General features: G+C 44.3%; 1 protein-coding gene across 2 annotated transcripts in view; it reads left to right on the top strand.

Annotated features, from left to right (window-relative positions):
- Positions 1 to 27515, top strand: part of ESRRG (estrogen related receptor gamma) — a 237960-nt gene that overhangs the window by 121631 nt on the left and 88814 nt on the right. For both annotated transcript variants that reach the window (XM_090263305.1, XM_090263304.1), the window contains one exon: positions 297 to 413. In XM_090263305.1, the coding sequence (XP_090119431.1) occupies positions 297 to 413 (117 nt within the window). The remainder of the gene's footprint in view (positions 1 to 296; positions 414 to 27515) is intronic.

The raw sequence follows: 27515 nt of genomic DNA, 5'->3' as shown, positions 1-27515 counted from the left end.
TGAAATTTCTTTTGGATCCTAAGAGCCTGGAAGGACAGACCTTTGCCTGGATGCCCTAAGCATCATGACTTAAAGGCTCATTTTAAACAGAGTGAATTCTCTGCATTGTCTGTACTTGTCATGGGGCGTCCAGCCTTGTGTCGCTGGTGACCTGCTCAGGAAGCCCATGTGCCTTTTTCTTCTCTCTTTTGTGAGGAAGGGGACAGGAATCACAGACTTAGCTCTGCATCTGGGACGCTAATATTTCTGGCTCTCGCCCACCTAACATCTCCTCTTCTCCTCTCCCTGTGTCTTAGGTAACATAGAATACAGCTGCCCGGCCACGAATGAATGTGAAATCACCAAGCGCCGGCGTAAATCCTGCCAAGCTTGCCGCTTCATGAAGTGTTTGAAAGTGGGCATGCTGAAGGAAGGTAAGGCCCCTCGCCAGCAGCCCTGTGCTTGCGGTCGGGACGGGGGGCAGGCGGGGTACACAGGGCATTGCGGCAAGGGTAGGGAACCCAGGGAAAGGTGGGTCACCGTGAGTACCCCGAACCTGAAGGCAGAATGCTCCTTCGCTGTCTGACCTTCCTGCTACTTCCTGGCCAACGGCTGACATCAACAGGAAGGGACGTGGTAGGCCATGTCTGATGGGCGGCTCAACCTACCAGGTACGTGTCAGAAGATCTGGTCCTTCTCATCCTCTCAGTTTCCAAAAGACAGAGGGAGAAGAACAGTCAGGAGGCCCCTGTCACCGTCTTTCTGTGTGTCTCCTCCTCATTCGATTCACAGATTTCCCCCCATCTTTGTGGAGGTGGAACTGACAAAGTATTTATTTAATGTGCATAAGTTGATCTTTCGATATATATACGTGCATTTTGTAAAATAATTTCTACCATGTAGCTGATGAACATATCCACTACTTCACAGAGCTGCCATTTTTCTTTTTCCTAATTAATCTTACACGTAAAGCACTCTTTAGGCTCTTTGATCTTACCTGTGGAATTTGTTGTCTGTTATAAAGAGCTTGTAATAATGGCATTAAAATTATTGCTCTCATTTGGGGTTAACAGCAACAAACCCAGAATAATGAGCAAGGACGTGTATTCTGTGCTCAACAGATTGACAGAGCTCACACAGCCAGAAACCGACACCAGAGAGTTAGATTTTAGAATTCACTCAGTTTCCACCTGTATCAAAGGTCCTGAAATATTTGTGTATCTCAGCAGGTCTGGTGAAACTAATATTTTAGCTTAGAGGAAAATTATTCTTTTCTTTGGAAGTCCTAGATTTAGCTGTTTTGTTTTCTTAAGGTAGCTTTGTACCTGTGCGTGCTATTGTAAATGTGCACTTTACAGACTGCGTGTAGGTTTTAAAACCGGAAAAGTGGTGTCCCTTCTGCCTGTCACCTACCAGACCCAATAAGCAGAGATAGGGATGGAATCTTTATGGCGCTTTATTCAGATGGTTGGCAGTCTGAGAAGACAGCTGGTTTGTACCCTAACAGATTGTCTTACATTCCAGTATAAACGGGCCCTTTTTACAAGGCGAAGAGTAGGTAAGGGGTTTGGAATTCAGGGAAAAAGTTAATCAGATAAAAGCTGCAGCATTTCTTCATCTGCGTCCTGGGCTTGGTCACCTCGCCCTGAGGTGCAGTGGCTCAGATACCATCCTGATTGCCTGCCGTCCTGAGGCCCAAAGGTGGAACCATTTATGGTCTCCTGGAATGAGGTGGGTCATACCTCCAATTCCTGAAACAATAGCTTCTTACACACATTGATTACTGAGCTTATAAGCTGTTACCCGAAACTAACATTTTCCAACATTTGAGGCCCCCATCGGTTTTACTAGTTCTGTCTCTTCAGAAAGTTTGCCAGGATTTAAAGTAAATATGATACTTTTATGAAGGAACAAAATAAAAATGTGGTCATTGAAGTCGGAAAGAAAATCAGCTAAATTGAATACTTTAATGTACAGCTTCTGTTAAGGTTGGCTCTGTGAGTTTGTGTATCTTGTTGTTACTAGAGATCACTGGCCTTTTAACTTCCAAATCCAAAGAGATCCCAGCGTGTTCCAGAGCTTCAGTTAGTTGTGATTACCAGTCTTGTATCTTTCCCTGGTTTGGTCTCATTCCAAGATTTTTACCGTGAGCATTATAATAGGATGAAAAGTGGATCAGGTGCTTGGCTATGTGGAATTCATGTTCTGTTTCTCTTTCTCTTGTCCACTAAGAACTGACCCCTTCCTTGATAGTAACAAAAAAGACTCTCAAATTCTTCTTTCTGTGTTCAACTGTAAAAAAACTGTAAAAAAAAAAACAAAACAAGTGTATAACTATATATTCAAAGCCTGCAGAAAAAATGACCAAAACATATTGCCACATAAAAAAAATTGCCTATTAGAATGATTTAGTGTATATGTAAGTATATTTTATATAAAAATACATTTATATTAAATTAAATTTTATTAAAATGTACATTATCATATGAATGATTTCTATAGCGAGAAAGGAGAGAGAATGGCAGAAGGTGACAGGCACCCCCATGGCATAGAGACAAAAACAGGGAACAGTGTTACACTACTGGATAGAGACGAGGCTGGGTAATGATGTCCTTCTTCTCTTTCAATGGATAGCCTTTGGTCCTGCTAGGGCAGTTAATGTGTTTTACAGTTACAGTCTGTTTGCTAAGTATTTACTAAGCTTTTTCCCACGCGCCAGACGCTATTCTCGGCTCCAGGAACACAGTGGAGAAGACACACGGTCGCTCTTGCTGAGGGGACCTTACGGAAAAATGCCAAAGGGACGGCTCTGCACAGAGGGGCCCGCGGGCTGGAAACCCGACAACCACAAAGCGTGTTCCTTCTAGAGAGGATGGCGGTGGTAGCTTACCTTTCTCAGTTGAAAAACATTCTCTCAATCACTGCCTTAAAGCCAACAGCAGAGTAAGAGGCAAAACATATTTCAGCATGCAGTGATGGATGGTTAGTTTTCAGTGTTCATGTGCCACTTAGGTGAGCCGTAGAGACTCAGACTAAAGTTGCGCTCTCTTAAGAAGGCTTAATTAAGAGTTGGGAGTTGAGAAGTCATTAGTTTCAGAAAGCGAGTCAGTATTTTTTTAAAATGTTATAAAAGTAATATGTGGATTGACAGCATTTGAACTGACGTGTTCTAGGTTTCGATTTTGTTTTCAAAAACTGGAGCGCATTGGGATAGACCTCCGTGTCCAGGTAGAGAGAAAAATGTTTCGACAAGTTTGATTTTACTACTATAAGTTACCCGACTGTGTGCCCTTCCAGGCTTAAGGAGGAAGTAGAAAAACATGTTATCCCCTAAACAAATGTCCCCGTTGTGGTCTTTGAGCAAAAGCAAACTTGAAGGGTGTGTAGAGTGACCGAAGACCTGTGAACTGTGCTTAATTCAACATCGTTGGTGTAAGTCAGTGGGCCTGGTGCTGAGCTCAGAGTCACACATCTTCAGTGCTGTTTCCAAGCCTTTGGAGCGTCTGTTTTCAAGGACAACCCTGCTGTGGCTGATACACTCACACAATAATTTATTTTCTTTTACCCCTTCTGCCCACTTTGATGGGAAAATACCAGTTCTCTGAGCACCCCCTCCCTCAAAGAGAAAGGATAGCATGGTTATGAGTAAATATGGAATGTTCTTTTTCTTTTGTACTTAAAAAAAAAAAAAAAAAGGCAGTGAAATATAGCATTCCGCCCTGCATATAAATGCACGATTATGTGTGGCCATCTCCTTGGCTCAAGACTTGCCTTCTCAACCTGGAGAGAATGATACCGTCTTAAATGTATCTTTATGGATGGAGAGGGATTTCAGTCCCTTGCAGTATGTCAGAGATCGTGATGTAGTAAATCTATTCAAATGTAAACCTGTTCAATTCAATTACCAGTCCATAATGCAATTTGCTGCTGTAACCCCCAGGTTGACCACAGCAGCCCATACAGAGGCCGAAGGCGCAGCAGGTCTGGAAATTGACAGGCAAAATCTATTTAAACAAAAAACAACATTAGTTCTGGAATCTGAGATGAAATCAGGTTTCAACAGCTTTGATGGGAACCTTCTTTCCTGTAACCGGTATTTTTATTCAACCAGCCAAATGTATCTTCTATCAAGGGTAGCCTGAGGGAAATGAAGTTTTTATTAAAAGGGTGCTTTATAGAAAAATGAGACTTTCACGCTTTTAAAAATAATAATCCTTAGTTTTAGCGATCACCATTTCTGCGAACGGTGTGGGGTGCAAGAGGGGGTGCTGGTGTGGAGGGGGAACAGCCCCGGTTAGGTCACGTTGCGCATGATTAAATCCTTATCAGATATACCCTCTCCTGAGCCGGCGCTAGGACGGTATCTGAATATACATTTGATTTTAGCGTTAGAATTTTTGAATCAAAACATTGTTACCAGTGGAAGCAATGAAACAGTTGTCTGGAGAACCAACAAAAGACCACATAATACAACAAAACTTCAAAAAAGTACACTTCAGCCTTGGCTTGTGTGGCTCAGTGGATCGAGCACTGGCCTGAGAACCAAAGGGTCGCCGGTTCGATTCCCAGTCAGGGCACAGGCCTGGGTTGTGGGTCAGGTCTCCAGATGGAGGCGCACAAGAGGCCACCACACAGTGATGTTTCTCTCCCTCTCTTTCTCCCTCCCTTCTCTCCTCTCTAAAAATAAATAAATAATAAAGATAAAGAAAATAATAAAATAAAATAAAACATGCAATACCTGACTGATTAGCCAGGGTACTGACCTCCTTAAAAAAAAAAAAAAAGTACACTTCAGCCCTGGCTGAGGAGCACAGTTGGTTGGAGCATCATCTTGATCAGCCAAGGTCGTGGGTTTGATCCCTGGTCAGGGCACATGCAAGATGCAACCAACAAGTGCATAATAAATCAGTGGAACAACAAATCGATGTTCTTCTTCCCCACTTCCTCTCTCTCTCTCTCTCTCTCTCTCTCTCTCTCTCTCTGTCTCTCTAAAAATCAATTTTAAAAAAGTACTCTTAAAAAAATGATAGTTTGTTCAAATCTGAGTGGTTACACCTTGCTGCATCCTGAAAAATCCCCCACCCCCACCTTTTTTTTTTTCTTCCTGAGCTATACTTAGCTGGGAAGCCTCACAAATGATGGGCCAGCACTATTTTTTCCGGCACTCTGCCGTATAGTGTATGTCAGAGAAAACCCATCTGTTACAAGATATCTGGCCACAACATTCGCCTTTCATTTTTTGCAGGTATTGTTTATTTGAAGGGAAAAACAAGACCTAATCAAGGTGCTCCTATAAATCTGGCCAAGATTTATTTTTATTTTGATCTCTCTCCTTGGTTATTTAAAGGCTTACTGGTTTAGCCTTCTCTCTGTCAGGGGCAAACAGAGACATTTCATGAAAGCAGTAATTATTTTTATTTAGGTACAGAATTCACTGATCAAAGGTTGAAGGGTTTTTTGTGGTTGGTTGCCCTGATGGGTTTTACATTGGCAGCTGAAAAAAAAATGTTTTTTTTCTGACTCTTTCAAATGGAAGCAGGACACCCCCATGTAGACACGATATGGTATTCGTGAATGCCCGGGCACGGAGGACCAATTTAGTTATTGCATGCCAAAAAAAGATGCTTTTAGACTTTGCCTTTAAAAAATGGGCCTTAACATCTCCGGTCTGTAGTGTAATCCCCAGGAAAATGCTGGTAGCCATGGGAGTCTCCCGGTGGTAGGCGGTAGCTGCTCCTCTTCTCCTCTCTGAGCTGTGCCGTCACCACCCACAGGGCCACGTCCCGCCTCTCCTTTTTCAGTTTAGACCTCATCTGTGTGTGCCTACAGACATATATAGAAAGTCCCCAATTTAGGATGGGTCAGCTTACGATTTTTTTTTTGCTTTATGGTGGTGCAAGAATGGCACACACCCGGTAGAAGTCATACCTTGAATTTTGATCTTTTGCTGGGCTGGCGATGTGCAGTTATACGATGCTCTCCCGTGGTGCGGGGCGGGGGCAGTGAGCTCAGCTCCTGCTCAGCCACACGATCTCAGGAGTCCACCGCGATACCTTCAGGCACTCATTGCTTTGGGTGACTCTGCCCGCCGTGGGGACATAGGAGGGCTCTGAGCACGTTCAAGGTGGGCTGGGCTGGGCTACGAAGTTCAGGAGGTTGTCAGACATAGTGAAAACATTTCGACTCATGATAATTTTATCTTAGCGTGGGTTTATCGGGACCCAAGCGCATCACGGGTCGAGGAACATTTTACGTGCGACAGCACAGGCTGACTCACTGAGCTGTCATGCCATCCCGCCCATCCGTTGTCTCGAGCCCCAGGATATAAGGAGAAATCGTCCCAGCACTGGTTTTGCTGCCTCCGCAGCTCGAGTCCTCATGTCCACGTGGCCGTGGGGCCTCGGAGCCCCCTGGGTTTACCCTATCAGCAGGAGTAGCAAAGAGCCACTCGCTTGTCTAATTACCCTTCCGTTTTGTAGCTTCCATTTTAATGAAAAGTTCATTTAGAGGGTGTAGCATTTTCCAGGTAGGTTCTCTTTAAAAAAAAAAAAAAGCTACTCAGGTCATTTAGTAACAAGCAGCTGTGTTTTTGCTTACTTAAAGAGCCTGCTTAGTAAATTTATCCTAGCAAAATACCTTTTGTAAAAACCTCTGAAGAAGACATTGCCAAGGTGATTTTTTTTTTTTTTTCCCCCTGAAGTCTGATATCATTATGTTGCCAAGTTGAAAAACAGAAATTATCGGTAGGGAAATTTAGGTTCTTACTGCCTTCAAAAAGCAGAACAAAGAAAAAGAGGAAGCTTTAATGGTATTCAAGGAAAATATTTCTGTGTTCAGTGACAGTTAATAGAACGGCGCTGACCTCCCCGGTATTCCTTGCTCTCTGTTGTAATGTTACCCTAAGAAGCTCCCTCATTAATGCAGAGTATTAAACAAAACTCCCAAATTGTAACAGAAGCAATAGCAAGGAGCACCTTCTTTGTGAGCCCTGCCTTGACACTAAGCCACCGGGGAATATATTTAAGATGCCACAGAAAAGTTATTTCATGTACAGAAAACCAGCTGGAGATCTTTTGGTTGATAGAACATATCTTGAAATGAATAGCAAAAATTTTGCAGGTAAAAGTAATAACGTATTTTGGGGAGCTTAATATGCATTAGGCTATGTGGTGTGTATTGAGTTGGATTTACTTCCCCATCCCCATCCCTCCTGCTAAGCCTTGCAATGACCCCCAGGGGTGGGCATTTCCCAGAGGAAACGGAAGCTTAGAGAGACCCTTACTTGCCAAAGTGCTCACAATAATTTGAGTGATGGAGTCTGGATATTATTGCAGGCCTGTGCTCTGTGTTTAATGTAGTTTTTCTTTGTGAATGATTGAAATCGTCCAGGATACAGTTAGCTTGGGATTCTTCTGAGGCTGTGGATATCATAAGAGACTGAGCTTTCAAAAGGTTCCTCAGGTAAACTGTGTTATTTGTTTGTTTGTTTGTTTGTTTTTAATGATTTACTCTCCAGAAATAGAATGGCCCATGAGTTTCCTACCTCTGCAAGGGATGTCAGATCAAGTCCAAGTATCATGTGGCAGTTAGACTAGATTATCTTCCATGGTGTCATCCCACTCTGAGGTTCTTACGCTCCCAACATAATCTTTGGAATAACTTGTGTGTTATAAACTGCGTGATTAAACATCAGCCACGCTCAAGCTGTCTAGTTCCTGGGAACCTGATCTCAGGCTTTGTGAAACAGTAAATGACACCGTATTTAAGTCTGAATCGGAGCATCCAGGCACATTGGGCCTTGGGGCAGACGTTCTCTCTCTGGTTCCGGTTTTCAGACCGGGAACTTCAGAACCAAATTCCCTGTAAGTTTTGTGTTTGTAGAGAGGAGGGTGTGTGATGCGTGGCCTCGGTTATTTTGAGAATACGGCCATTGGGGGCATTACAATCTTAGCCGTTCCATAAATGGGGGAAATTAAAGTACGGATGTTTGAGAGAGTTGTCCCTGATTCTGTGTATAACCCATGGGGGTCTTAGGCCGTCCCAGGCTCCCTGTGCACATCTGGTTCTCTGAAACAATTGCACTGGTACGTATTTTTCAAAAACAATAGCTACATTAGAAATGAAGTAGATGGATTGGCTCATGTAAACTTACCAAAGAATTGTTTGAACTGAATAAACCTGCCCTCGCTGCGTTTTGTTAGAGAGGACTGAAAGATTGGAATTTTAAGAAACAGTTCTTTTAGCTCCCTTCCGCCTGCTTTAATTGGAATACTATTAAAAGTTAATCATTTATTTGATTGTCCCCATTTGTCATTTCCATTGGAAGCCGGCAGATATCTAATATGCTCCACATTTCTATTCCTTTTGGATTATAAGAAAATCCCCAGTGGGTTTCTCCGCTGGCAGGGGAAAGCCTGCTTCAACATTCACTCAAAGTGGGGGCGGGGGGTGCTTCCCCACTCACAGAGGACTCTTGGGGTTGAATTTCTTTTTCCACCTGTCTCCAGACAACAGTCTTGCTCCTTTTCCCCAATGCACACGTATGTCAACATGGCATTGATGTTAATGACAGTGTGCTTAAATGTAATGTAAAGGAGTTCTGGCAGACGTGAGTCAGGCTCGTTTAAGGATGTGCTTCCTGGTTTTAGTTCATTTGGACACCATTCCTCACCTGTTAGTTACCTTTTTTTCTTCTTCTTCTTCTCCTTTTTTTTTTTTTTTTTCTGTTAAGACTCTACTCCACCCACATTACTCAGGTATCTTACATGGTTTTGTTCATTCCTAAGTTGCCCTCAAATGAAAAGGAGCACTGGTCCGTTCTTAAGAGACTGTTCTGTAGTTTTGTGTCTCTTTCTTGCTTAGTAGGTTGCAGAGCCACCAACCAGGTTCCCTAAGGCAAGCTGTCTGCAAAGGAACAAGCCAGCTGGCTTGGCCAAGGTTGGTCAATGATGAGAGGCAGGCTGCGTTCCAGGTTCACAAAAACCACTCAGTGGAGAGTAGGTCAGCGGCTTCCCCAAAGCCAATCAGCTGGCAGAAGTCTGAGGTGCCTGGTGCTAGCCAAATTCCCTGAGCCTGATGGTACTGGTGGGGAGTCCATCCTTGGGCTTCCTGGCAAACCAGACTTCAGTGAATGACAGATTGTGCTGTTTGAGAGCCAATGTGGCTTTGTGGCTTCTAGAACAAATATCAGGGACCGGCCACTCCCACTCAGCCATGCTGCCCAGGGACCGTGCACAGCCCAGGTACGGCAGGAGGAGATGCTCAGGTGTGATGGCTTTCAGCCGATCGTCCCCATCCTGAATTAATTTTTACCTGACATCAGCTTCAATGCCTTCTGAAGTTGGCATGAATCTGAACACTGCCACGGAAAGAGCAAAGCATGGAAATATGTTGGGAAGCAGGACTGTTAGAATTCCCACTGTTTTAAAGGCCCAGTTTTAACAACCTCTTACTTTATAGATCTGACTGTGGTGATGAAAGGGGACCCAAGGCAAAACCCGAAGGGAGGGTTTCTTAGCAGTGGCCCTTTGGCTAACCCGTTGGTCCAAAGAGTGCGTGTATCTAGGATCAGAATTCCTATTTTTCTCAACTATTTAGTTTTCAGCTCTGAAGTCTTTTCTACATAGGCTGTGTAATCATAATTTTAAGATGCCTGGACTATTTTACTTGAGTTTTTAGCTATATCGGGGACATGGGGAACTGACGGAGTAGAATCCGTACAGATTAGATAATGTGCATTTTGTACAGATGTCTGTCCTGATCTCTCAGTTCACACAGCCTGCTACATACCCCTTTGGGAGGTCAAGTCCATTTCGCCTGGCCAGCTTCTCAGATCTCAGCTCCGTGTTGTTCTTGTGGCCACCTGAGCCCTGAGTTAGTGGCCTCTCCCTGGACTGTCCAGTGAGTTTCTCCCAACTGAACCTCTCCCGCGTACAATCACTTTTGGGGAAATACAACTTCCTCTTCCACTCCCCTCCCTCCTTTTTGAAAAAACTTTTTTTTTTGTCCTAAAATTTCTTCTGAAAGCAAAGTTTCTTCACAACTGTGCCGAGTGACCATTTGGTGACCCCCAAGCATCTGACCTCCATAATTATTCCCTCCCTGCCCCTCCTCCCAGGCACCCACCTCTTGGATCTCTTAGACATTCATCTCCAGGACTATTAAGTCTCCTCAGTAGCAACATTATCATAATCATTAGTATGTTTGAAGCCAATTAAATGGCAATTGCTCTGACCTTAGCCAGTCTTGGGTTATTATCAATTCATGCACAATTTGGAAATATTTGGAAGGAATGTGGATTCTTGCCTTATGGTCTAGTCCATGTAAATATTTTTGTCTGTTATTCAAGAAATACATCCAGTTCTTTATAACGGCTTGAGCTGGGGTCAGGTTATTCCTCCTGGGGCTTCCCTGGAGCTCCTTGTGGATCTAAAGAATACATGTTGGTCTGGCTCCTCTCGAAGTGTTGATTCATTTATTTTTTCACCATCCATGCAGTGATCCTTTTTTGACGCCTGACTCCGTACGGCTCACTTTATCAAGTGCCAGAGGTGAAAGGGGAACAGGGCAGCCCCGTTTCTGCCCCCGCGAAGTTTGTCGTGGGCCTCATGGTGGACGGTTATGTAATGTCCCCCCCGTTTGCATGTCAGCGGCATTTATGGCATTTCCTACCGGTGAGCATGTGAACTTCATGTTTCGGCCACAGAGGCACGTAGGCTGTGACGACAAAAGGCCTGGTCTCTCAGATCAGATGGTATCTGTGACTATTGACCGAATCCCTGCACCGTGTCTCCTACAACCGAAGAATTGAATTTTTAATTTTACCTAAAGAGCCCCGCGTGGCTGGTGACGACGGGGTGGTGCCGAAGAGGAGTCTGGGTGCAACCCAAGCTTCAGTACTTGCCGTGTGGTCCTGAGCACGTTACTTTGCACTTTTTAAGCCTAATCTGTGAAGTGGGGGCTGTATGTATAACTTCAGGAGAGGCTGCTTTGAGGTTTCGATGAGGTAATAGATGGGATGTCCTTGGCATGGCGCCCGGGAAACAGACAGCACTCAGGAAATACTGTGTGAGTATGAACTTCTGGTATTCTGCTAGTCACTTAGTATGTGTCACGGAGGAAAGCATGAAAGACCTGAGGACAGGGTCTGTGTGTCTGTTTACATTTTAGTCCTCCATGACCCTTAGCATACTGGCTGCATACATAGAAGGTGCTCAGTAAAATGGAACACGCTTTCTTTCCTAGCTTTTAGTTCCATTATGGACATTTCAGTGCAGGGATAATTTTGTCATAAATAATGATTTTAAAAACAATTCAGAGACTATCATCAGATATACATTATTTCTACATTTCCCTTTATCTGTGTGTGACTGGGACAGAACTGGATTTCAGCAGGCATGTCGTTTTGAATTTATATTGAATACTCTGACTATATAACAGTTGGTATCACCTGAGTGCTGCCCCGCCCCCGGCACTGAGAAAAAGAAAAAAACGAGAAATGGCATTTTTTAAAAAAATCGACCTCCATAGACATTTGATAATTTAATGAATAGGAATGAGAAAAGCAAGACCTATTTTAAGTCCTTTATATCAATAACTTGCCTGAGATCAGACAACTAGCTGGGAAAGCCAGGATTGGGTCTGGGTTTCGCGGACTCTGAAGCTGATATATTCCCAGTGAAGCCTTTTGGTTTTTCCTCTTCAGTCATGTTGCTAGCATGTCAAGAGGTGAACTATAATATTCCCGTCACATGGCAGTAACCGGTGTCTGTTTCTTCCTTCTGTGAGCAGAGACCTTCATTTCAGGGAGTGCCTTTGGTACCAGAGCTGTTAGGATTCCAGAACTGTCCCTTGGTGTAGACACTTTAAAACAAAAGGGCTAGGCAAGGACAGGAATGTGTTTTGATTTCTGTAAGTATTGCTCTCTGCAGGACCACCGTAGGATTTCATGAAGTTTCTGTGGAGACCACTTCCATCTTTCCTTAGAAATGGTTTGAGTAATGTGGGATCTGCTCATGTTTCTGAACGGCACCCCTCCCGTGCCGCGGCAGAGACTGTAGCATCCATCCTGAGGGGCCATCCAGGTCATTCATTGCCTGATGATTTCATTTTCAATCTGTCCCTTCGCTTTCATGCTTGGCTGTCAACAGGTCCGCATTTGCGGTCCGTGAGCACACGTATTTTCCCCATGATTCCGTCCATGTCTGGAGGTCCCCCCTGAAGTCATTCATTAGGATCTGGAGAGGACAGTGGAGAAAAATAAACCTTTGCTAATGGTGACAAAGAAAAAGGAACCGGAATTCAATTTAAACGCCACGTGCCTCAGAGACGTTCGAGAAACTCCTGGTCAGCTCACAAATCTCCTAACTATTTGGTTATGCGCTCCCGCAGCGAAAACCCGTCACAGGCTCTGTAGCAAGAGCCACCCCCCCCCCCCTTTAGCTTTTGCAAGCAATTCCACTTCTATTTGAGTGGCCCTCGGGAGCTGGCCTCTGTGACAGTTCCCAGGCTGAGGAAGCGACGGCTTCTTCCTGTCCTCACCTCCCTGCCTTAACCTGCCGCGGCAGAACCTGAGCGGCCTCCGTTAATGCGACCGGCAGCCCAGGAGGGGACCCTGCTCGTGCAGAGGCAGCTGGGCCCGTCCCCAGTCCTGGGAGACCGGGTCGTTTGCACGTCAGAAGACAGCTAATGGGCCGGGAGGCTGGGGTTAGTTGCCAGGTCTTTTCTTCTGTCTACTTTCCGTCGCAGTGAGAGCGATCACTGGTAAAAAGTCCTCTGACGTGACTGCTAAGGCACCTGTACCTTAGACTTTCTTTTAAAAAAAAGCTTTCCTTTTTCTTCTGGGCTGGATATTTTAAAGAAATTCGGGCCTGTGGGAAAGGGGGGGTGGGGATGACAAATTCTTAGTTTCCTCTCCCATTGCAGGAGTCTAGGAGGTAGTGCGATGCCTCACCAAGGCAGAGGTTAATACAAGCGTTTGCTAAATGACGCTAGCACCTTGGGAATTATATTGTGAACACACTGTTCTACGCAGCCTGTTATTAAGATCATGGAATTTGCTAATAGACGGTCCTGAGCTGCTGTTGGTTTGGCAGTTCCTAGCAGGTTTCTTAGTGTCTCTAGCCTCTTTTTTTTCTTGATCTATAAAATAGCGATGATGATAATAATGCGTATTCTACAGAGTTTGCCGTGAGGTTTAAAGCAGATGATGTGTTTAAAATACTTCACACAATGCCTGACGAATGTGAGTCCCCGGGAAGTGTGCGCCGTTTTATTATCGGCAGCGTCGTTTCTTCAGTGCCCAGGTGTTAGGGCGCTGCTTGGCTCAACCAAAACAGATCCGTTCTGCTTGCTCTCAAGTGTCATCTTCGTTTCCTGTTGTGTGGTTTTTTTCCCCTCCAAAATGACCGAGTGCTGTGTTCACAGTGGGCCTGGGATGTCCGCACGCGGCTGCTCACCGTGACTCACCGGGGTCAGAGGTCCCCGATCAAGCGCTGTGTGACTCCAGCCTAAGACCCTTCCGCGCGCTCATGAGAGCTGAAGGTGACAGGCAGGGTCAGCAGGACCTGCCAGAACTACAGAGACCCCTCTGTGGGCTGTGGGGGGACAGCAGGAAAGTCTGTCACAGACCAGAAGCAAATGACCTTGACTTCCCAGAATCACTTCTCATCCAGGTCATTGCTAACTTTTTCCCAAGTGGACTTTGTAGCGTCAACAGCTTTTTGATTTTAGGTTTTTTTCTTTGGGTAGAAGCTAATGTTCATGCGGTTCAAGCTGTTTAGGATAAAGCAATATATGAGTCATGAGGGAAGAAGGGGCTCCCTCCTCCACCTAGAACTTTCACCGAGCACGTGATCCATTAAAAGCTGTTGTTTTAGGTTTTTGTGGTTTTTTTAATTGTTAGCGTTATTTATTTATTTGTTTGTTTGTTTATTCACTTATTTCTTTTTATAGAGAGGGGAAAGGAGAAAGAGGGGGAGAGAAACATGACTGTGTGGTTGCCTCTCCTCACTTGTGCCCCCAACTGGGGACCTGACGTGCAACCTAGTCATGTGCCCTGACTGGGGATCGAACCAGCGACACTTGGCTCGCTGTGTTTCTATATCTCGAAACAACTCGGGTTTACAGCTCTGGCAAGTCTGGAGCCTGTGAGTTCTTTCCTTGTCTTCTCAGGTTCTGCCTCCCAGCCCTTCCTGCAGCCAGGAAGTAGAGTATAAATTACTCCTGCGTGGACTTGAACTCCTAGGTTCACCGCGGGGTTGACTCCAGAACATCAAATAAGTGTCAGCCTCCCAGAGTTCCGCCTGGCACCTGTGCGCTCGGACGCTGCTTTCGTGCGGGCCCCTGCAGTTGCTATGGCCAAGGGCCGTCCCTTAGTGCTGGGGGGCAGGCTGGTCCGAGGGAGAAGGAGAAAGCAGAGATGAAAGGTGGGGGAGAGGAGGGGAGACAAAAGAGGAAGAACGGGCTTACGCAGGACAGATGACTTTGCTGCTGCTTCTCGTAGAAAAACTTGCTTTCTTTAACACATTTTCTGTTCTTGCTCCCTGCAGACAGTGGCCAACTGGCAGAATACTGATGAGGCCAGAATGCTGTTTGCCTCTCTCTCTGCAGGCCACTCCCCCACACCCTCAGTTCTTTGGGGGTGGGGGGACTGGATCAACCCCCCAGTTTGTCCCTTCACGGAGTCGCATGGCTGAGTAAGAGTCTGGTTACGGGGGCAGGGGGGGCGGGGGGGGGGGCGCCCTGCCTTCCCAGCAATTTCTGCCCTGGCTCGTCTCTAATTAAAGTACTTGCTATGAACGATTTTTAAGCACTGGAGCTTAATGAAGTTAGAAAAAGGATTTGGATACAGTTTGTGAAGACTTCAAATTGTTTGAGTTTTTTCTCTAGGGAGACCTCTGAAGTCTGGAGGCAGTTGGCGTTACTGACAGTGTATTCCATTTTGTTCTTTCAAAAATTTCTCTTCCTGGGGTGCCTAGTTGAAAAAGCCCATCGCCCATCCCTTGCTCCCCTCAAAAGGAAAAAAATAGCCAGTACCCTAAATCTTGCTTCGCAAAGTGGCTTCTTGGGAATTTCCAAGCCTTTGAATCCTGCTGTCTAAAGGAAGGGATGCCTGCGTCTCTAACGCTCTTTGCCGGTTTTACCTGCGACCCTGCAATATCTGGGGGTTGAAAGGAAAGTCACACTCACCCGAAATAACCCACAGCTGATGCATTTCGATGTTCATGCTCTTCGCTGATTCCTGAGGCTCTAATACTGAGCTGAGCAGAACAGTGATCTGTGGAGATCTTTGGAGCTCAACGGGGTGAATTTTTCTGTCCACCTGTGGTTTACTGCTGACCAGTCAAGAGCTGGCTAATACCTTCTGTTAGAGATCGGAGTAGCAGGAATTTGTCATCAATAGCTGTAATTAGGAGGTTTATCTACCCTTTAAACCAATACGGTAATCTTTGCCAGACTGTTATGGTTTGGGGCTATTGAGAGAAATTCTGAAAAACTATTTCCCAGATTCCTTCCAAAGCAGCTCAGCCCCTCAGAAATCCTTCCTTTTAGCCATCCCTTATTCATTTTCCTCTCAAACATCCAAATGCCTCTTCAGAACGTGAGGCCACGAAAGCGTGTCCTGTATCTGAGAAATAATTAATGTAATTGACAGGAACGTCGGTTTTCTGCTGAGGTGTCTTTCTCCTAATCCCACGGTGCAATCCTTACTATCGATCCAATTGTTAGGGAATCTTGTCACTCCCCACCTACCCTACCTGGGCTAAATATTTTCAGGACTGAAGATTCCTGAGCGACATAATATTTGCATCTGTTTGATAAGACTCACCGGACCCCCGTGGGCTGGCTTCTCCCCCCCTCTGCGCTGGGCCTTCTGTACGTGCCACTGATGTGTGCGAGGGGTCTTGTGCCTGACTACCATGCTTGCCCGGCGTTGGCAGGTTATTCACTGTGTGCATTGCATATACGATTGCAAATGGCACATCGGAGTGTTGGAATCCAGGCGATGGGAGCTCAGCACTTAAAGTGCCCAGGTTGCACCTGAACTAGCTGGAGCCTGCCAGCCCCCGCGAGCCCGCTGAGAGCATCTGTCTCGCCAACGCCTCGCTCATGCTGTCTCCTCGGCAGGCCCTCCGATTCTTCTGACTATGAGCATAAATCATCCACCTGTCAGGAGCTCTGGCTGCCTGGATTATGCAATGTGCCTGCCTTCATTTGGAGGTGGCGTGAGCAGGAGATGGCTGCAAATGGTTTGCATTCATTTTAATGCCATCCCAGCATTTCTGCGGCTTTAATGAGGGGATTAGGGGGGTGACAATGACTTTCAGAGACAATGAAAGTCTTCAAGATTCTGGAATTTGCTTTGTATGTTGGGGATGGCTTAGTTTGAGATTTCTTTTTTTTTTTTTTTTTTTTTAAATCCCAAATAAGTCATGGTTTAAACATTTAGGCAAGCGAGCTGTCTACAGCTCTATTTCCTGGCTTCATAATGGTTCCCTCCAGCCAACGAACTTAAAATCAGTCAAATGTATTGCTGATCCTTAAGGACTTTTATCTTCTTTTGGGGACTCGATTTATCCATATTGGGGAGGCCCCATTCTCCTCCAGCCCCACCCAACTTTTCCTCTTTGCTTCCTTTTCTTTCTCTGGAATTAAAAAAAACAAAACAAAAACCAGAAATTCTTCAATAATTTCAGCTTCATTACTTGTTAACTAGTAAGGGTGAATCATGCTTTAAAAAAAAACAACTGTCTTTTGTATTTTGCATTTTAATCTTCTCTGATCTATTTAGAATAACCTCTTCTGCAAAGATTGATTGAGGTATCCCCCTACCAAAATGTCTTCATTTCTAATTAAGAAAATTCTCTACTTGTATCAGTTTTATATATATGATAAGTGCAAAAACAGGAAACTATCTTTGTCTTGCATTTATGGGCCCTTTGGACATAACCAGACCTCAGCCAAAATGAGACATACTGGGATTGTATGTTTTTGAATTATGGAGAATGAAAATCCCAGGGATTCTCCTGTTTTTGAATAGCAGAAGGACTTTTCAAATGCTGTCAACACATACAGAGGCTTAAGTTGCCAGAAGACCAAAGGACTAAAGGAAATATTGCTTTTAAAATGAAACCTGCATCGGCTAAAATCAGGGCACGAGACACAGGTTGTGTGTGCTTTACAGTATCTTTTTAAAATGTTTGAATACAGTTGTATACAATGAATTAAACCATATGATATCAGGTGTGCGCTCTCAAATGTAAGCTTAATTTTTTCACCACAGAGCCTGAGATGAAGTACGCGTTGGATTTAAATACTTTCATAGGTGTTCTTTCTCTAAAGCCTCTGGGATCATCTGCAGGTGTCTTTGTGCGTTTGAAGCTGGCATTCAGGGCGCCTCAGGAATGAGAGAATGACAGTTCTCTGCCCCCTTGTTTCTACTATGAAAACCGGGCACTTCCCAGTTTTCCTCGAGTACCCACCTGTATGAATTTTATTAAAATCCGATACACTAACATTCAAGAAAAGTGACACTTTAACATTCTTTCCACTGTGTGTAACATGCACGAGCACACATGCATTACACGTGTATGTGTGTTACACGCACATGCACGACGCATACATGTATGTATGTTCGGGCATTTTATATGCATGTCCAGTACATCTGTATGTGCATGGATTTTATATACACATGTAATGCATATCCAAAGTATGTAATATGCATTTTATATACACATACATATCCATAAATGTGCCCCTTCTGAGAAAATAGCTAAATTAGGTATTTTATCAAGGCCGAACATGCTGAGATTTTTCTTTATTTGGGGTGTGTGGGGAGCAGTGTTAACAATACTCTAGAGCAGCAACTCTCAACTGGTGTGTCACGGGAATGTTTTAGACATGCAATACCTGGCTATTTAGGCAGGGGCCCTGGCCTCTTTTTCTCCTAAACTGTCACGTAAGGAATGATGACAGGAAGCACAACAAGACCGTCCAGGGTGCCTGTCTCCTTGCACCATAAGTATATAGATCGTATAATAGGGCTGCATCTTGTCACTCACGTTGCATGATCAAGTTGCGTCTGATTGGTTAATTCTCGGTACCAGAAATCCTATGAGTTACAAGGATAAGCACCTACATTTTTAAAAAGTCACTTTGGAGCAAAAAGGGTAGGTAATTACTATTATTATTATCAAGTCAATCAAAATTACACCTACTTTTGTCAGATCAGCAAAAAAGTATCATACGGGTTTTTCTGTGCCACAGAATTACAGTAATTAGTTTATGTGTGTCCTGAGATGAAAGAGGCTGAAACTCACTCCTCTACAGAACTGGGCTTTTCATCAAATACGTCTTCACAACTGAAGAGCAACTGTTCCATTCCCCTTTGCCATAGAACTTCCTAACGTCTCAGTTACACACATTGTTTAATGTGTAGAAATGGGGTGAAAACACATTTTCCCAGCACTCAGCCAACCAACAGCATTTGCCAAGACAACAGAACTCTCCCATCCTGCACGAGGGGCTTTCTCTGCGCTCTGAACACATCACGATTCCCTGGCGTCCGGAGGAAGGGGCTGGATGGGGAGACAGCCACACACAGCCTCTTCCTGCGGACGTTTTTGGGGGGGTGCAGTTGGTCCCCGTGAATAAACCCAGATCTGTAGTCCACAGTTGGGAGTTTATTGGACAACTAGTAAAAGGTTAGTCTCCTCCTCTTCTTGCTTGTTTTTATATGGGATCAAAAAAAACCCAAACTAACAACCTTGAGAGATTTCTCCCTCTCTCTTTTCTCCCTTTCCCTCCATGGTAACCTGAGGGACTCGGCTTCCTTGGACAGAAAACGTGTGTTTCCTCATCATTTATCCCCCGCCACGGCCAAATGTAAATTCATGTCTATTAACAAAAGAGAAAACAGCAACCTTTGAAGAGAGAAATTCAACACAACCCTGACAAAATCTGATGACAAATCTCACTCTTTTATCAGCGGAGAAATGAGGCTGATCGTCAGGAAAACATTCTTTTTTCATTTCCTGAAAGGTGCTTTTTGACAGACCCTTTGCCGTGGACGTCACACTCACAAAACTTGCTGTCACAGGGCTATTTGAATATGGTGACAGGCTCATTATCATGTTGAAGAGTCCTGACAACGCTGGAGAGGGGAAATGGACAGAGCTGCCAATCAGCTGCTGAAAAGGCCGGGGCTGAAATAGGGTTTTTTGTTCGGAGAACAGTAGTACAAATTGACTGCATTAATTCTTTTTATTATAGCGTGCGCACTGTGGTTAAGGACGCGGGAGGGTTTCTATTATCAACTCCTATTTTCAGCAGGTTTATTAGCCGGCCATAAAAATTGGTTCCCAGCTGAAATTTGGCAGAGGTAGAAACCTTTTCCTGTGCGATGTAAGTGTCTGTGTACAAGTTTTACAAAGTTTTCAAAAAATTGCCAAAATGAAGTTTGATGGGCAGGGAGGCACGACTTTGAACTCCTTACTATAAACCAGCGATCATTTTGTGTTGGAAGATCCAGAAAGTGAAAGTATCCGATGACTGAAACACCAAAATTCGAAGCAGATCATTTTCATAGCACCCTCTTACTAGTGTTTCATCAGATCATTGTGAATTAAAGGCGAAAGTGCAGTGTGTGCTTAACAGTCAGGTTATTTCCCCAGTGTCCTCCGGGACTTCAGCAGGAGTTGACTAATCTTTGTGGTGTCAGAGTCATCATCTGTGTGGCTTTTATTTTGCTTTATTTTTAACAAGGGAAGAATTAACTAAATGATCTAAAATAACTACCCAAGTAGTGTTTGAAGCCAGCCATAGACAACCACAGGAATTGCAAACTGACTGTTTACTTTTTCTGTCTGGGAACCCTGTGCCTAAAGAAACGATCACCGAATTCTAGCCCTGGCGCAGAGCAAGGGTGTTGCTCTCCCTCAGGTTCACGTAACTGTTTTTCAGATCCCTGCTCTGTTCAGTGCCCGAGTTACTTCCCGGTGGTAAGACGTCAGGAACCCACAAGAGGAGCCTTGGGCCTCCACTGTCATTAGCTGTATTGCGGCATCGGCACACTTTATTAGATTCTGTTCTGGTGAAAACAAGTGAGCATTCTTACTTAAGAGCCAAGTCCTCCCCGGGGAGCGACTTAGATATTAGGGCTCATAAGTCCAACAGGGACTTTTTACTAACCTTCCAGCATTATTCCATTCTGACTTAACTGGCTAACTGTGTCTTAAATTTGTTTCTCACGGGGCTATCTTTTCTCCATATACACCCAACGAGCAAAATTATTTGGCATCCAAACATTATGTCTGGGGAAAAAATATCTTACCTTCCTGTTTTTACATTTAATAAAATGGAACCCTGAAATGTTCGCCGTCAGCTCCTCGGTTTATGTGCCAATGACCCGCTGGGATCTCAGGGTCATTCCTTTGTTTATTCATTGAGTTACTCTACAAAGTTGTGTTAACTTTCTTCTTCTTCCCAAGTGGGATTCTAGGCGATGAGGACTAGTGGTTGAAGTGGTCTACTGTCTGGTTGGTGGTGGGAAGAAGAGACGTGGGAGCGTGTAGGAGGGACATCTCCAGTCTTGGGTCTCTGAAAAGGGATGTAGAGATTGATACCAGAAGAATGAGCTCGTGAAGGGTCGGGGTTGGGGGGAAGGGAGAGGGGGTAAGAGGGCAGGGTCCTAGAGAGCTCAGTTGATGCAAAAGCTCAAAGGCCCTGAGAGTGTTCTTCCTTTGAGGACGTGAAAGGTAAGCGCAGCTAAAGGACAGAGCAGTGAGGGGAGGGAGGAAACAGAGTCAGGTTCCTGGTGATGAGGATGGAGCAGGGCCATGAAGACCAAGGATCCTGATCACCAGTTAAGGGTTATACATTTTGCCTGAGGTTCAGGAGGAGCTTTGAAGGTTTGGTTCTTTCTTGTTTGGGGCAGGCGTAGATTTATGTTTGAGGAAGAAAGCTGTACAGCCGGAGAAAGGATGAAGGAGCCCGGGATGTGAGTGTGCGGGTAAGGCAAGCCCGCCCTCGCTGCCCTTTTCCGAAAGAATTTTATTGACTTTCTTTCCAGTTTGTGTCTGTGATCTTCCTTTCCCCCATCACATTCAAAAGTAGGAATTTTTATTCATAATGATGGTAATAATCAGACCACGTTCGTTCACGCGCTTCTCAACTCCAGAAGCAGGACCACGGGGTGCCTCCTCCAGGCTGGTTTTTAGCTTGAATCTTTAAGATGGGAGCCCATTGGCTCAATGGGGTTATCTGTATTCACACGTGGAATGTCAACGGTAAATGTAGAAGCGCGTGAAATGAACATTGTTGCTCTAGGCCCGAAGATCCTTTCCAACTCGGAAATCCTGATAGTAATCATGACATCATAGGTAGATTAATCAGCAGATATGAAGAAGGTACACCAGGTTTATTCTATAGTGCATTTTCCATGAACATTGTAAAATAACCGTTCTCATAGAGGCATGTGGAATATGTTTTCCAGAGAACCATACACATGCCTTTGTGAGGAAATTAATTGATTCCAAGCATACTGTATATTCTGTAAATATAAAAAACAAGCATAGAAATATTTTTATTTTTTGTATATGTTAAACATTATCACGCAGTATAAGAAAAAAACTTAAGGCTCTCTAGAGCGCATACCACAATGATCCAATACTAATTACTATTTCACGATCACCACACTAACACATCTTCCATAGCAGAGATAATAATCACATGCCTGTCTTTTATTTCTTGACGGAATTGCTCTTATACAGCATAATGTTCATGCTTTGCTTGGACTGAATACGTTTCCACTTCCTTCAAATAAGTACGCTGTCGGAATTCTAGGTTTCTGCCCAGGTATTGGGGAAGCGGCGGGGCTTCATGCAGCTAACCGCAGTAAACGTTCTCATGGCTTTGTGTCGACGCGGTTTCCTATGTTTATTTATTAACCTTCACACCAAAGGAGAGCGCAGCTTTGTTGTCACATTGGCACCATGCTGCATGCACGGTACCTGTGGTCTTGGCAGCGAGGTCACAGCTGACTTCGGGCAGGAACAGTTCCCTGAGGGCGGCGTGGGCAGAAGTGAGAAAGGGGTGAGTTTCACTCTGAGGATTGCACGGGATGCACTTGGACAAGTGTTCCCCCAAGCCCGACAGTGGGGTGGTAAGAGAAATGGAGAGGGGGGAGGAAAGGGGAGAGAGAGCACAAGAGAGAAGAGAATGGGAACAGTGGCTCCAAGAGGTACAATCACTACTAAAAACAGGTGAGTGATTACCATGCCATGGTCCTCTTCTAAGCACATTATACACACACACACACACACACACACACACACACACACATATATCTATATATGCTCATTTGATTCTTAAAACAATCTCATGAAGTAGATATCATCATCATCATTATCATCATCATCATCATCATCATTATTATTATTATTATTTTCATTTTACATATGAGAATCCTGAGACACAGAAGTTATAAGGCTTGTCTGAGGTCATCTAATGTTTAAATGTCGAAATTGGGGTTTGAACCTGAGCAGTCTCCTCCAGAGTTTGTTTGGCTCACTGTAGAGTGCATTGCCTCTTGTGTAGGGAAGCATGATGCTCTCGGGTGGAACAGAAGAGAAATCAGGAGTGACAGTATGATAAGGACCAACCTCGTATGAAGGAAAAATGTTAATACCGATGCTTTAACCCCAGCTGAACGACAGGAGGAAGTTTGCCTAAGTGTGGTTAGGACAGAAGCCCAAAGGGTGCTATGGGGAGGTTCTCTGTGTGATGAGGGTGGGTAGGTAGGGTGAACTCGGTCTGCAGAGACATTAAAAGATAGTTGTGGTAGTTCGGAGTTCATGTAACGCAGGCAGGTACCAGTGTGGATCCCAAAGGAAGGAGAGAAATTAGGAGTCAAGTTTCCTTGGCCCAGGCATTAGGCAGTCAGTATCTGATTGAGGGCTTATAGCATTCAAAAAGGTAGTTTTGATGGAGTTTATGGGGAAAGAAATTGAGAGATTTGGTGAGCATTTAAATGAGAGATGGGGCGGGGCAGGGAAGGGAACAACTTTATAAGACTCAATAATTTCAGAGAAGCTAAGTAGGAAACTCGTGGCTGGGAGACAGAATTGGTGACCACGGGAGTGGAAGTTGGTATGAGAAGACACACCAATTCACCGAATACTTACTTACTGAGTATTTCTCTGTCTTATGAGTCTCTCCCTCCGGTAAGTACTGAGCATGGAGTCATTGTGTTTCGGGCCATATTGGGGTGTCTGAATCAAGAAAACTCACAGCCACTAGAACTATGAGGCTGGAATGGGGTAAGAATTTCAGGGATGGGGGTATTCATTTGAGAGCAGTAGGACAGTGAGAGTTGTGTCAGGGGTCTATTTAAGGGGAGCCTAAACTGAAACGAATGTTTTGTGTGTGTGTGTGTGTGTGTGTGTGTCTGTGAATCCCCATGTGGTACTGAAGGTGGGTGTGCTGAATATTCATTTCCGAGTATATTATCTGGTCCACCTAGGGTGTAAAAATGATGTCTTGATCACCTATCATCAAATATCTCTTGGCACTTCTTTAGAGTTAGCACTTGGACCCCGAGGTCATGACCAGAGTCTACTGTAGGTCATTGTTTCTTACCTCTGGGAAATTTTGACAGGTTTCTTAGAGGCCTGGAATTATTTCAGTTCTAAACTGTCTCCTATTATTAGATGCCATTAAGTATCTGAACGCTTTTTCATCTTTGCAACGATAAATGAACACAGGAACAGAAACGCGTGGTATTACTGGAAATGAGCAAAGGCGGGTTTCTATTCATGGTTCTAGGAATTTATTCCTCTCCAGGTTTTTAGTGGTCAGCACCCCTTTGCCTGTGCTTTGTGGGAAAAGGAGACGGAGGCTGGCGTTTGGTGGTCACTCCTGCCCTCTTTGTGCCCTCTTAGAGCTTTTTGCTAGGTCTTAGTGGAAATGACGCTGGTCTAGCGTATTTTGGGGAAAAGAAGAGCATTTCAGATCTTTCCCAAAGAGTATTGGTGTGAGAATATGCACTTGGCTATTAGAGTTCGTTATAAAGGATGGTCCTGCTGTAAGAGGACATTTGAGCCACGCAGACATGCCCCCTCCTTGAGCACCATGAGGATTTACTCTCTCTGTAGACCTGCCCTTGTGGTATATTTATATGTGTTTCTGTGCATTCTGCTACACATGCACACACAAGCTGTGCGTGCCCATCACAGCCTCGATATTTGATTACTACTGCTTCTAACATCACTCAGGGGGTCATGCCTCCAAAACAGGTCATTCATGTGACAGGAGTACATGTTTAGTGCTACAAGGTCTAGTTATCTTTGTCCATATTTGCAAGCATCTGACTCATTTTAACTTGTCTTTTGTCCTTTCCTGAACCCTCAACAGTCCTCAGAGTAACTCTTCAACATCCTTAGTCATCCATAGCAGAGCTTGTCCCTGGCTCTCCGTCTGCTCTGCTAGAGGAGCGAGGCAGGCAGTACTTGATGTGAGTTCTCTCCACGTGGGTGTACTGGTCACAGGATGCAGCAATTTAGCTCGAGTGTAGTTTCCCCTGGGTGGATAATGCTGATCTGTTTAATGCTGCAAACGAGATCTTTCCTGTTTCTCATTTTTAAAAGGTAGAATTCAATGATTCTGACTGATGCTAAGTTTAGTCTTAAGTTGCATTGAACTATAACTAGGGAAATACATATGTTAAACTCCTAGAGGAAAAAGAGGAATATTGTTAAATGGATGATATCTTCTATAGGAAACAAGGAAGTATTTTGATTAGTTCACATGACTAATATACCCGTTCTTTCTTTGTTTCCGTACCTTTAAAAAGTGCCAATATAATCTAGAAATGCAGAATTTCTTTCAAATATACTAGGAATTTATTTATTTTGAGACTTCAAAAGGCTTAAATCAATGTTGAGTATTTTGTAAAAAGAAATCTGTAACCAGCGTGGTTCATATACATCTAAATTTCTTCTTTATGAAAATTCTAACCTTATAAATTGAGCTTACAAAAAACGGATAAAAAACATAGCATCCTAATGAAATGATTATGTATACTCTCATATGGCAGAAGTATGTGTGTGTGTGTGTGTGTGTGTGTGTGTGTGTATATAATTTATATTAATTACATATATAATGCTCCATAATTACATAAATAATTTTCCTTTGTTTTCCATTGAAGCTATTTAATAAAAGGGAGAAACACGCATTTCTTTTAATATCATAGTGAACAAATTTTCCATGACGGGTAGGTCGCTGTAACATGTACAGGGAATTTCATGTGTCAAGTGTCTGCCCCTAAAGGGCTGATGACTTAGCTGTGAAAGATCAAAGAACACCGAAAAGAAAATGAACAATTCATGAGGGCCCACCAGAGGTGCCGTGTAAATATGGCAGACACGAGCTATCAGAGTTCAGTTTCTGCACTGACTAAGGATGACCGGAGTGTCTTAAGAAGTCCTTTAGAAGTGAACTTTTTGTCGTTCTTAAAGAAATGTAGTTCTTAAGAACTGCAGAGGTCAGGAGGAAGGGCTTGCCTCACAGGAGTAATCGTGACCAGCAAAGTCACACAGGTATAGTAAGTCACAGACCAGTGTGAAGTGTGTTGGCAGGGAACAGGAAGTGTCATCCTGGCTAGAGTCAAATTTTGTGAGTAGCAGAGTTTGGAGATGAGGATGGACAAGTAGACAAGGCCCAGATCCTGGAGGATGTTGCTTGAATTCCAGGCCCAACATGTGGCCTGTGTTCTGTACAGAGTAGTCACCAGTTAAGGCTCTGGTGCCTTAAGGGAGAGGTCCCCAATCTTTTTGGCACAGGGACCGGTTCTGTGGAAAACAGTTTTTCCACGGATCACAGGGGCAGGAGGTGGAGCTCAGAGGGTAATACAAGCAAAGCTTCGCCCCCTCAGCGCTCACTTCCTGCTGTGTGGCCCCGTTCCTAACAGGCCACAGACCGGTGCCTGTCCGTGGCCCCGGGGTTGAGGACCCCTGCCTTAAGGGAAGTCACAGATGCCCATGCGTCTACAATGGAAGAATCAAGAGAGGGCAGGCATGGAGTCTAGAGAGCACATCATTGCAGATATTTCGGTGTCAGACCATGAGGGTCCCCACGACAGGGGTGGCAGTGATGCCACCAAGAAAGAGGTGAGCTCACAAAACATGTTAAAGGCCAAGTTAGCCTGACCCAGCACCAGAGTGGATTTGGAAATATTGTTGAAGGAGCTATAGCCCAACTGTAGTTCTGAGCAGCAAAGCCAAGATGACAGCCTGTTCCCAAATGGCTTGGTTCATTGTGGCGCATTCTGCTTCCTCAAGATGGCCTGCATGAATGTCACAGTTGCGGACTTCCAGTGTGGACTGAAGATGAGAAATGCCCAAAGGAATCCTTTCTTCAGAGAGGTGTGGCTTTATCCTCAGACACCGTGACTATGGGGGTTGAGCTCTTTCTCCATCTTTTTTCTCCTGCGCCCATGGCTCTCTTTTGATTGGATGTACAGATTTGACAAAAATAATTACTGCGTGTGACCCTCCATATTGGACCTCTTTGTCAAAAGTCTTTTAAGCACATAGTTCTAGGATGTTTCTTTTAGTAGCACTGGGAGGTTTCTTTTAGTAGTAGACAGGCATAATTTTCCAATGAAACATAAAGAAAAGAAAATTCTTTAATTGGATAATAAATTGGATTTTTGCCCATTTTGATAGAGAAGGTCAAGGTTAGTGGACTGAGTGCTTTAGCCTAGCATAAGTAAGCAACATTTTATACATAAATATCACTTAGATGCCACTCACATTAAGTTTCTGCTGTGGATACATATTGGGGGCTGCTTTCAGGGTCTTATTCATATTCATTGGCTGATGGAAAAGCAAAACGCAATGGGAGACCCTGCATCTTGACATCTGGTGCCCAAGCTTGATGATGATATCGATATTATCTCAAGGCCTCGCAGATTTCAGATTGGCGAGCCAAACGTGTTTAGAGATCAATCCCCTTTTCTCCATCATTCAAAACACTGCTCTGCATTGAACTGTTTTCTGCAAATATAGGATGTTTAAGGAGACTGATGCTCCAAATGGTGATTACAGACACAGATCAAAGGACCATGGTTGAAAGAAGATCACCACCTTGTAGGAATGCGCATTCTTGTAATTATCAGTATTTTTTAATTTGGGGTCAAATAAAATACATCATAAACGTTTTCCTAGACCACAGATACGTGGTTACATCCCTTATTCATTTTGTACTCTACGTGGAAGGTGAATGAAATAGAATGAGTGAAACGATTATCTTATATATCGGCAGCCGTCCGTCTCGAGAGACGATGGTGTAGCTTCTTAAGAGTCTATCTGCACCGCCGAGAATGGCTGTGCAGTCCGACTCGGGAGTGACACGGTATCTGTCTCCTCCCGTGTTGAATCGACATCTTGCAATGACGCTGGAGTGTCCTCTCCAGTGAAGCTGAAGCTACAGAGCCTGGGCAGGGTGATATGGAGGGTCTGCTGTTGCCCATGGAGCAG

The sequence above is a fragment of the Furipterus horrens genome, unplaced genomic scaffold (assembly GCF_987537825.1).
Source record: "Furipterus horrens unplaced genomic scaffold, mFurHor1.1.pri manual_scaffold_15, whole genome shotgun sequence".
Lineage (NCBI taxonomy): Eukaryota > Metazoa > Chordata > Mammalia > Chiroptera > Furipteridae > Furipterus > Furipterus horrens.
This window is presented reverse-complemented; position numbering and strand designations above follow the sequence as displayed.